Source organism: Pelodiscus sinensis, chromosome 8 (genome assembly GCF_049634645.1).
Source record: "Pelodiscus sinensis isolate JC-2024 chromosome 8, ASM4963464v1, whole genome shotgun sequence".
Classification (NCBI taxonomy): Eukaryota; Metazoa; Chordata; order Testudines; family Trionychidae; genus Pelodiscus; species Pelodiscus sinensis.
The window spans coordinates 4,868,309-4,880,566 of record NC_134718.1 but is presented as its reverse complement, the minus strand read 5'-3'; the positions used below and the strand labels follow the sequence as shown (position 1 = coordinate 4,880,566).

At 43.3% G+C, this 12,258-nt stretch overlaps 1 protein-coding gene across 2 annotated transcripts in view; it reads left to right on the top strand.

Annotated features, from left to right (window-relative positions):
* The window catches only part of LOC102463015 (E3 ubiquitin-protein ligase MARCHF8), a 160,117-nt gene that overhangs the window by 25,192 nt on the left and 122,667 nt on the right, over positions 1-12,258 (top strand). For both annotated transcript variants that reach the window (XM_075935710.1, XM_075935713.1), the window contains exon 2: positions 2,654-2,837. In XM_075935710.1, the coding sequence (XP_075791825.1) occupies positions 2,736-2,837 (102 nt within the window). In that variant the 5' untranslated portion in view covers positions 2,654-2,735. The remainder of the gene's footprint in view (positions 1-2,653; positions 2,838-12,258) is intronic.

Below are 12,258 nucleotides of genomic sequence, written 5' to 3'. Positions count from 1 at the left end.
GTTTTTTCCTTTGGAATTAAGTTTGTGTTTGAATTCGAGGGGGAAACGGTACTGAACACATTTCTGTGGCCCTTTACTGCAAAAGCAGTTTTCAAAGACATATGTATATTACACCGCCCACATCTCCTTTAACACCTTCGAATTGGAAGTATCAGTGTAAATCTGCTGACAAAGCCACCACGCTGGCAGTGCCATCAATGAAAATGTGTCATGTAGAACAGGGTTGAACCTCTCTAATCCAGCACCCTTGGGACCTGACCGGTGCCGAGCCAGAGAATTTCCTAAACCTCGGGAGGTCAATATTGTCTAGCAGCGTTACCAACACTTCCACTGCTTGCTGGGCTCTTAGATGACAGTTAGGGGTAAATTTGAGCTACAGCACAGCACACTGAGAGCCAAGACTGGTGGCTGTAAACAAACTTTATGGGACCCCAGAAACTTGGCTACAGCCATAACAAGTGGACGTCTGGCCAGCTCAAATCATGCTGGACCATAGATGTCACTGTACATGCCGGCTTAGAGAAGTTCAGCATGTACAGAAGAAAAAGGCAACATAGTAAGTGCAGCTTCCTTGCTTAGGCGGCTCAGCCCTTACGCTTGCAGGATGAAAATCTCCATAATTCCCTTGCAAAATGACCCAAGTGAAAGCTTCCATGTGGATGAGCACTGTAATATATTGGACTCCCTCCATTTTCAACCCTCACAGAGGTAAAAATAAACCCCAATATTGTGGTTTTCTTTCCTTCCCATAACGTATCTTCATTGGTGTAGTGTTATTTAATGCAGCTCCTGTTGCGATAATTCCGTTTTAATCCCTTCCTTTAAATACCATTGATTGTGCTTAATTTGTTGCAGGGCAGGATCAAATTAAACACTCTGACCTGAAGTCTTTCTAAAAGCTTTTGAGTTTAATAGAAACTTGCTAATCTAACAAAAAGGTGCCGCAGTAGCTTTTGATTTTCAGATCAACATTGCTAACTTGGCAATACATGTTTCTAGTATCCCAAACACAACGCAAACTATTGCTCTCTTGATTTGTCTACCTGTGATACCGATAATTCTTTGTTTTGGTCGACAGTTATGCTGGTGAAAGAAGGATAAATGTATGTACAGTACCGAATAAAATCAGTTCCTGATTACTGGGTCAGGGTGCAAGGTGCTACTGCAATAAAAATAGCAAGCCTCATGCTTCGTAGTATTCTTGTGAATGACTCCTTTGTCAAGCAATTTCTTCCCACTGCTAAGCTATAAATATTATTTATACAAATGCCCAGAGAAATTACAACGTTCACCTCTGTATAAATGAATCATTTCTGTTCCTTATAATTTGTGGTCATGAAAGGTGTTAGACATTTTTAAATTAAATTGTAAAAAGCTATATTAAAAAGGCTTTTTGACCAATAGAGACTTTTCATGTTGGGCAATGTTTTCTTGAAGGGCCAGATGGTTCTGTTTAGCGATGTAAAAAATTGTGTAAACATGTAACCACTACAAGTGGCAGCAGCTACACGATTACACGCACAGCGGGCTCTGTAGTATCACTTTTATACTGCATAGCCACAGCGCAGGGTGGCAGCCAGCTCTCCAGGAGCGGGGCTGGCAGCCTCTGCCGGTTCACTCTCGGGGAGCTGGCGTGGAACTGTAAAACTCTTCATGCTTAGGGCTGCTTTACATTGAAAAGTTACATCAGCAAAGCCACATGTCTCCAGGGTAGGACCGATCACACCCCTGAGAGATGCACTGAAGCTGACTTAACCACTTTGTCTTTAGAGCAAAGGCTTGAAATGCAGAGAGGGAAATGGGGAATGACTTTGGAAGGGAAAAGACTGAGATCGGGTGGGGTGGGGTGGAAATTGAGGACTAGCTGGACTGAGACTGGCACTAGAACCTGATGAGGGGAAGAGAATGGGAGACAGATGTGTTAAGGAGTGAAGGGGAACGGGGTTCTGTAAAAATACACTAGGACAGGGAGCCAGCAGGAGGGGAAGACTGAGGTGGGATTTACATTGGCTGAGGAGACTGGGATTGGGAGCTCGATTTGGGGTGGGCCAGGAGCCTGCACGACATTAAGATAGCCAAGTCAAGCACTCAAAAGTTAGGAAATGCCAGAATCATTGACATTGGCTACCTCGGGGCCGTGTGTGTGTGTGTGTGTGTGTGATATCAACCCCCACCCATTCCCTGAGCATATCCCGGCCCTTCTTCCCAGAGCTGCCTGCGCACCTTGGCACAGCTGATTGTGGCAGGCAGTAGGTCCTGGGAGGGAGGGGAGAGGAGTTAATTATCCAGGTGCCGGCTAGGGGGCGGGACCTGGCTGGTGAGTGCTAAGCACCCACTAATTCCGCACCCACACCTATGGGTGCTCCAGCCCCGGGACCCACAGAGTCGGCACCCGTGGCCAGAATTAAGATTGCCCTTTAGATGCATCATAACCCCAGTTCCCCCTCTGCCCTGGCCGTGGGTTGGGATCTCTGCCCGAGGTGTGAACAGGCTTGCATTCCTGATCCAGTCAGCGGACCAAAACTTACATCTCTCCAGAGAGCGGAGGTGAAGTGTTCGTCTGATTTGTTGTTTCATGTGGGCTGTTTAAAAAAAACACACGTCCGACTAACTACATGTCAAGCCAGGGTAACATTTTTTTTTCTTTCTTTAGGTTCACAGCCCAACCATGGCCCTAAATGAGCCCTACATCAAAGACTCCTTCCTTTAAATGAGGGGACCAGACAGACGGGGTGATGAACATGCCACTGCATCAGATCTCTGTCATTCCAGCTCGGGATGTCACCTCCTCCAGGGTCTCTAGGAGCAAGACCAAAGAAAAAGAGAGAGAGGAACAGGTAATGTCAGAACCTGATTTTCATAGGCAATGATCCCAGTCCTTCCTCTATTCCTTACTGTTGTATTCATCCTTTAACCAATTGGCTGGGGATCACGGTGGTCAGACTTGAGCAAAAAAGGCATTTCAGCCGTCCCTTCTGCAGAAGAGCTAAAGGCGGACGGGGCTGTGGGGTGCAGGGTGCGATGCTGGGGTTAGTGAGCTTGTTGTATGACAGCTGCTGCTGCTGTGTTTTTTTTTGCCCGTTTCTGTGCTAAGTAGTATGATGGGTATGGAGAGTTCTAACTCGGGTGTATTCACCTTTACGTTTGGGTGGGCTCTCCTTTTGCCTTTGATCGGCAGCCATATTGTAGTCTGCACTGAATGGACTACCTATCCCATTGGGAGATGCACACGCAAGTCTCTTTCCTGGAGACTTCTCGTTGTGATCTGAAGGGGGAAAAGACCAAAAGAGTCTGTTTTTTCTTTGTGTAGATTGACGTATAACACCAAAAAAGTAGGAGATTGATTGATTGGATTCTAATGACCGAAGCACTTGACAGTCTGTCTTTTTGGGCCTATTGTGTCCTTGTGCCATATCCCGCAATCCAATTTAGTCCATCCTGTGTCTCCATCGAAGATGAGGATTCTATTACACACCCATATTATATGTTTGTATTTCTTGTGGAATCTGCTAATTTCATAGCATTCCTGGGGGGGGGTTAAATGTTTACTCCTGCAAAAAAAACAGCTCTAAAGAACTTTTATGTAATGGAATAAACTCTGAAGGACAGACATTTCACAGGTTTGGATTAAGTGTTCGGCAAAGGCCAAATTTTGCTGAGCTATAAATTATAAATTGGCCATGTGAGCATAATTTACATGGCACATCTAGAAGGGTAGGTAACAGGAAGAGCAACGAGCCAGAAAAGTAGGGATAACAAGGGAAAGGACAAAGAAAGCCATGTCTATCTTACATTATATTCTTCCACTGACCCACACAAAACCTCTGCCCCCTTCCGTCACCTTGCCGTATGAATTGTAGCCATTTGACCCATTAAGTACTACCTACAGAAGTCAATATGGGTAATTTGCCCCATAGTTTTTGTTGCCTCTGAATTTTGCCCTCCAGCTTAACAACATCTGGAAAAAAAATCAAACCCAGATTTTAACTCTTTTGATTTGTATCTCAGCAAGTATTTGGGGGAGGGGGGGGAGAGACACTCAATCAAGTTTGGCTGGCATGAGTCTGCTCTACGTCTATAGGTCCAAACTGCAAACTAGTCTTGCTGGGTTGTGGAAAATCCTCTTCTAAGAGGTGCACTGGACTCTCACTTTTGTTGCCTGTAGCACATGGCGTTTCTTCCATTTCTAGCTGTAAGAGGGTATTCTGGGGTCTCCTTCATTACAGAATACCTTTTCACTCCTTTTCTCTTCCATATGGAATCCGCCTGTTCTATGTAGTAACATCACACTTCCCAACCTAGAAGAGATTGAGTCTGTCATACACCCTAGCAAACAAGCTCTAAGTGTGAATTAATGACTCTCCATTGAGGGTCATGTGAATTATCTGTGATTATGCCTGGTGCCTGCTTGTGGGATGTGTTTACCCTCTTCTGGTTCTAGGAGCGAGAGTCCCAAATCTGTTTCTAAACCCGTGTCTCTTTGGCAGCAGGTTTGTCAGTATTAAAAAAGCTCCTTCTATACCTTTTCTTTATGATATTAGTCAAAAGAGTTGATGGCTTTTTCTTCTTTGACTTCTTGGTGAGTTACTGTGCCTTGGGTGCTTGGTTTAAAAAGAGTGGGGGTGATAAAGTTAAATCAGAGAAAATCTGTTTCTTTAACATATGGATCACGTGAAGCACTGCAGAGGAACGGGCTTCATAACTCAAAGTCTGCAGTTTGAGGCTGGCGTTTGGCTTAAGCCGTGCCTGTGTTCTCATGGTTACTGTAATTGTGGATGTCCTTAATTATCCATATAAATATGGACTGTGACATTTCAAGTTGGAAATTTCTCACCTTTCTGTATGCTACCTTTGATGCTCAAAGTCAAGATGCAGCTTCCTTAGTCCAACTCAGTGCATGTTTAACTTTTGAAATGCAATGATAGCCTTTCCTTGCCATAGGGTTAGTTTCCTCTTAATGCTTTGGGGTTGAACTCATGGGTGGTGGAAAGTGGAATGAGACCCTTTTGGATTTTTGCAGAAAGATTGTTGTTGTTTTTGGTTTGGTTGGTTGGTTTTTTGGAGCTTTCTAGACTGTAGTTCTTCTATATGTGGATTCAAGGACTGCACCAATGGAAGTTAGTGGTAAAACTTCCATTTACTGCATTTGTGGAAAGGCTTGTAAAAGGCTTTTGTCCAACATTTCTGCTTTAAACCATTAGAAGTCAGTAATGTGTATTAAACACATGGTTTAGGAGTTGAGTAGATTATGATGCATGCTAATGTGATTTTCAAGATTTAATTTAATTGAAAACTCTATTTCACAATACTCTTCAGCTGTTTTTAATGACAAAAATAGGAAAGGCCATAAAGGGATTACTACGTTTGTGTTTAACTAAAATGAACTGTTAGCTGTAATGGCTATTAATAAACATCATTAGCTTTTTTTAATCCTTTACTTAGAATAGAATCCTACTGACCCGAATTGCTGGTCAATCCATTGTTCATAAGGTGCTATAAAACCTGTATGAAACCAGTAATGGAAAACAACTGTTTTAATATATCCAGAATCATTCAGCTATTTAGCCTTGGATTGGAGTTTAGGAATTACAATCTTGTTGCTGAGGTGTGGTTGAGATGTTGCTCTGTTTGTTTTTTCCCCTCCTCACTAGCTGAAGTGGACTGTTGTACACCTATTTGCTTCACCAGTACTTCAAAATGCTGCTTTTATAGATGCCGTTCCCCAGGTAATACCAATTTTCTTGTTTAAGGGTCATTGTTCATTCTGAAAATCCCAACCTAGATTCTCTTACTTTCCAAGGCAATGTTATGACTTGTGGGAAGGAAAATGATAACGATGACTGTTCTTAACGATTAACCAAACTATTGCCTTGGAAGCAGAATTGCGAAAAGGGAAGGGAAAAGCTGTCACTGAAGCTTTTCCTTCAGTTAGCCCGTTTCAGCTGATTACGTTTTACTTAATAAAATGGGGGACATCTTAGCTGCAATTTTATAACTTAAACTGGGGACTGCTGCTGGGGGGGAAGTGCCTGGGACCAGCAGCACCACTTTCTGGAGGCCATGGACTGCAGCTGCTCCAGCCAGCTCCCCAGGGTCCTCTGCCTGGGGCTGCAGACCACAGCTACTCCATTCATCCACCCAGGGATCGCTGCATGGAACTGTTCCAGCTGACGGCTGGAGAACCACTTCCTGGAGCCACCCAAGCAGCAGCTGATGTGGCTGTCACCAGGACCATCTGAGCAGCTGGGCTTGGAGCCAGTGTGGCCCTATGGTCAGCCACTCTGGCCACTATCAGTGTCATGATTCTGCCACCTCTGACCAATGTGGAGCCCTATTCAAAGCAGGGCTGGGTCTGGCTAGTAACTGTAGGGGAGACCTCCAAGGATGCTGGGCTGGCAATTGTGTTGTCAGATTTCAGCTTCGGTACGTTGTACCTGCCTAAATCCCTCTCCCGCTCAGTTCTGGGAAGATAACCGCATGTCCCGAAGTGATACGTAACACGGCCAGCCGTTGTTTGCAGCACCGACATGTTGGTCGTAAAATCTCAAACACCTTCATGTAGAGTTGCCAGGTGTCCAGTATTGACCCGGACACTCCAATATTTTCCCCTCCTGTCCGGTAAAAAATAAATTCAGAAAATACCGGACACCTACAATACCCAGTATTTTCTGATTTCTCCCGTCCAGGAGGAAAAAATACCGAGTCCTTACCTGATTCTGCAAGGGAGCTGTCTGGCTTGGAGCAGAAAGACAAAATGGCGGACCCTCGCCGACAGCCTATTAGGGCCAAAAAAACTCAAAGGCATTTCTTAAAGGGATCATGCTATTTTTTTTATTTTTATTTTTTTGGCTCAACAACTTTGTTCTCCCCCTTATTTTTTTTCTCAACAGAATTTTTTCCCTGGTGGTTTTTTTGGGGCGGGGGGGGAGGGGGGAATTCAGTATTTTTGGTTGAACCATCTGGCAACCCTACCTCCATGTGCATTTCAAACTGCCTCCTCTCAGGCGAGGTTTGCCACTCAAAACCCAGAGAAAAACTGCTCAACAGTTGAGGAGAGAAGGCGATGAATAATTTTATCCTCTGTAAAGCATGCTGAGGCGCCATTCCTCTACATCGGTGTATCTCAAAGTGGTCCGCGAAACCACATTGTGAAAGCTGCTAACTGGCCACCCCAGTGTGTTTATTTACCGGCCCTGCAGCCATGGAGTCTCACAGCTCCACTTCACCGTTGACAGCCAAGAGGAGCTGCAGGAAGCTAAACATGAATACAACTATATTATATACATTTCCTCCTACTTAGCATTCTTTTGCCCTTCACAATTTAAGAATTGCTGTTCCAGGACCTTTCCATTTATTTCTGCTTATATAGACTGATTTAGCTCTCTACTGTGTCCTTGTAGAAGAAAAATCAATAGTAAGACATTTTTAAGACTCTGTTGAAATCTGTGCAAACCAGGGAGCAGTTTTTAAAAACTCTAAATCCTTTTAAAGGTGCAAAAATGTGATGGGCTTTTTTTCTTTCTTTTTCTGTTCTTCAAATTTTGAGCGGAGTAGATTGGTTAAAAACAATCACATAGTATTGGTTCTATTTCCATCATTGACTGAAGATGTCCAGTTTAGAGAAAAGCTTGTTGGAGCTCTTTTGGTGAGCAGTTTTCATTTTTCGGTTCTCACGCGCCATGATTAGTTTCTCCATTGATTGAGATAAGCATCCAGCCTGTAAACCTTTTGAGATTCCCTCATTACTAGTTTTATATGGTGCTTAGAGTTTTTCCATGCTTAGACATGCTAATCCTGGATTTTATGGGGTGTTTTTGTTGGGTGGTCCGTCCCCCCCCCCCTTTTTTTAAGTCTTTTTAGGTCTAGGTGACAGGTCATAAGAATCACCTGCCACCATCTCACCCACTTGTAAATGGGCAGTAAAGAAATATTCTGTACCCCCAAGGGATTTAGAATGTTTGTTTCTCTACCCACGTATCCAATTCCCTGGTGAGGGATTGATAAACTATTGGACTCCGGGTCTGTTCCTTATGACAAGGACCAGAAACTTGGGTTTGCAGGACTGACGCTCATGGGGGTAGAAATTGCTATGGAGACATGTAGGCTTAACCTGGAGCCCAAGCTATGCGACCTTCACTCTGGCAGGATTACAGAGCTCAGACTCCAGTCAGAGTCTAGACGACTACAGAATGTGAATTGGTTATCTGACCCGAGCCAGCTGCAGGTGTTTTAATCCCTGGGTAGAAACACCAAGGGTGTTTGTGAAGCCTTGGATCGATCAAGCTCTGTCCACAGGAAGTTAAAAGTAGGTGCGAGATACCGCTGTCTAATTCAGATGGTACGGCAGGCACTTAAGCTGGGAAGCACCATGCCCATCACAGGTTTGACATGAATAACGATAAGAGTTGTCATAATAAAAAAACAAATACATAGTTGTAATCAGAAATTCAGAAGACTGGTACCATAGCCGGTGCCATAGTGAAGCTTGTGGTCTCTTGGATGCATGTTGGAGATGAACAGCAAGAGTTAGTCACTTCTCCTATGCTAGTCAATCCGCTATAGTCGCATGTTTACCTGCTATTCTAGCTAAATATAATCTGAGTAGGAGTAAATCAGGCACGTAAAAATGTTAGTCAGTCCAGTTTGAAATATGAATATCAACTGTCAAATATGAATATCAAATATGAAAATACCAGGTTCTTGCAAATTCCACGGATAAAATGAATCCTGTGAATTATCAAATGATGATTGAAGGGGTTTGATTGTTACTCACATTTCCCTAGACCTTGTATGATAATGCAGAGGTTACGGGAAATTAAGCATTGTTTCCATCCAGTAACCATACGTGAAGGTGTCCAGGTGCCTCCAACACAGAACGACAAGTTGTTTTTGTGGACATCTGTGTGTTTGTTGTTTTTTGTGGAAGGAGAAGAGCATCTCCCAATGAGACGCAACGTAGGCTGCTCTTTGAGCAGAGTAAGGAGTGCTTCCTGTCGCTCAATGGAATAAATAGGTCATCTTGTGGAATTCCTCTCTTCCGGAATGTCCCGCAAAAGATTCAAGAGTGCAACTCCAATTCCCAGTCATTGGAGAAGTGCCCATTGAGTGTATTGGCTATGATGCTCTAGACTCCAGGACAGTATACATCTGAGATCTTAATCCCTTGAGTTGTACACCAGTTCCATAACTTTACAGCTTTGGCACGCAGGGAGGGGCAATATTGCTTCTCCCTGTAAGTTGATACAGAACATGCATTGTCCGTCATGAGTCTGATTTACCTTTCATTTCTAACTGCCCTGAGTTCTAACAAGACGCTATGGAGATTGCTTTCTGAGGTGACCATCTGCCCTGAGTTGTGAATGTACCAAGTTATGCGTCCCCACCCTACACTTCGTTGCCACAGTTATTGTTAGACTTGGGGAGATGAGAGACATCCGCACAAACGCTGCATTGATCTTTCCGCCAAGCAAGGGGGTTCAACTGGAGTGAATCCGTATTCTGTTTGTCCAAACGGGTTCTGGTTGAGGAATAGGTCCTTCGGAACAAATTTCAAATTATCCCTTTATTCGGCTCTGGTGAGGACACAGCTGGAATATTGTGTCCAGTTCTGGGCCCCCCCACTATAGAAAGGATGTGGACGCTTTGGACAGGGTCCAACGGAGGGCAACCAAAATGATTAGGGAGCTGGAGCGCATGACGTATGAGGAGAGGTTGAGGGGTTTGGGTCTGTTGAGTCTGCAGAAGAGAAGAGCGAGAGGGGATTTGAGAGCAGCCTTCAACTTCCTGAAGGGAGGGTCCAAAGAGGATGGAGAGAGGCTGTTCTCAGTAGTGACGGATGGCAGAACAATGGTCTCAAGTTAGAGTGGGAGAGGTCTAGGTTGGATATTGGGAAATAGTTTTTCCTTAGGAGGGTGATGAAGCACTGGGATGGGTTACCTAGGGAGAGGGTGGAATCTCCATCCCTAGAGGTTTTTAAGTCCCAGTTTGACAAAGCCCTGTCCGGGTTGAATTAGTTGGGATTGGTCCTGCCTTGGGCAGGGGGCTGGACTTGATGACCTCCTGAGGTCTCTTCCAGCTCTATGATTCTATGATTAGCTCTTGGGGAGCTAGTTGTATGGGATATAGGAATGGGATATGGGAAAACTAAAATTTGCTTCTTGTCAAAGGTAAAAACGACTACCACTGAAGTCCTCAAAATGCAGGACAATGTAGCACTTTAAAGACTAACAAGATGGTTTATTAGACTTTATCTTGTTAGTCTTTAAAGTGCTACATTGTCCTGCATTTGCTTCAACTACCCCAGACTAACACGGCTACATTTCTATCACTGAAGTCCTCAAGAACACTGAAAGAGGTCAAAGGGGAGTGAGTATTAGGCGTTGAAAATTAGCATGGCCCAAGATGAAGCATGGGTATCACCTACATTGGGGATGTATCACTATATGGAAATAGAGATCTTATAAGAAATAGGCCGAAAACAAATCTTGCATCTCTAAAGAAGGAATTAAAGTTGCCAGAGTCACCATCTGGAACTTCTGAGGCCTCACAAATTTTTTCAGTTTTCTTTGATCTAAGATCAGTGACTTCCCTCCATCCTTCTTTGGTATTCGGTTTTACGTATTTTCTTTCCCCGGCGAGAGAACAGGCCTTTTGGAAACAGGAGGGGAGGTTAGCAGAAGCCTGTAGTTTGCAAAGTATAGATGACTGGGTAATGACTGAAGGAGATGGGGAATGGGAATCACATCTCTTCTGCAATCTGTTTTTTTTTTTTTTCCTAGGAGGTTCAGTTGTTTTGGGGAAACCAGGGAACTGAGCAGAAGCAATCTCTGGACAGCTTGAGACCTGTTAAATTTTCTATTGTTTGTAGGGGTGTATATAGTCAAAGACTTCAGCTTGGCTCTAGCATCCTTCAATATCTGTAGGGATTCCTCTGTAGTTCCCAAGAAGAGGTTCTGACAAAAACCGGAAGGTGCTCAATCATATTCTAAACCTCTCCTGGGACTCCTGACAACTGTAGCCACCCACACCCTGTGCATGACAACTGCTGTGGAGGTGGATCCAAGGATGCCTGGAGAGAGATTGTGGCTAATAACTCGCGCTGTCCATCACCATTAACTCATGCAACTAACTCAAATAAGTTAATGGTGATTTAAAAAAAAGAATTGTGATTAATTGGGTTAACTTGCCATTTTAATTGCACTTTTAAGCAATAAAATATCAATTGAAATGTATTAAATATTTTGGATGTTATACTACATTGTAATTGACATCAATATATTTGACAGTACAGAATACAAAGTATGCAGTGCTTACTTTTTATTTTCATTACTAATATTTTTCACTGTAAAAATGATGAAAGAAGTAGTCTTTTTCAGTTCACCTCATACAAGTACTGGAGTGCAATCTATTGTGAAAATGCAGCTTACAAATGTAGATTTTGTTTTATTGCTCAACTGCACTCAGAAATAAAACAATCTAAAATTTTAGAGCCTACAGGTCCACTCAGTCCTGCTTCTTGTTCAGCCAATCAGTAAGTGAAACAAGTTTGTTTACATTTGCGAGAGTTAATGCTTCCTGCTTTTTTTCTTTACAGCATAACCTGAAAGTGAGAACAGATGATTGTATGACACTTCTGTAGCTGGCACTGAAAGGGTATTTACATGCCTGATGTGCTAAACGTTCATATGCCTCTTCGTGCTTTGACCACCATTTGGAGGACATGATTCCAAGCTGATGCTACTCATTAAAAAAGAATGTGTTTAATTAAATTTGTGATTGAACCTCCTTAAGGAAGAGAATTATACATCTCCTGCTCTTTTACCTACCTTCTGCCTTAGCCTTAGTAGTCTTGTATGATGACTCAGCATATGTTCGTTAAAGAACACTTTCACTGCAGATTGGACAAAACGCAAAAAAGGTACCAATGTGACATTTCTAAAGAGAGCTACAGCACTTGTGCCAAGATTTTAAGAATCTGAAGTGCCTTCCAAAATCTGTGAGTGACAGGGCATGGAGCTTGCTTTCTGAAGTCTCACAAGAGTAACACTCTGATTTAGAAACTATAGAAGCTGAACCACCAAAAAAGAAATATAAACCACCTGCTGGTGTCATCTGACTCTGACAAAAATGAACTACACTGTTTTGGATCCTTATCAAACAGAAGCCATTCTCAGTACGGACACAAGTCCTCTGGAATGGTGGTTGAAGCATGAAGGGATATAGGAACGTCTGGCACGTAAATATCTTGCATTGTCGGCT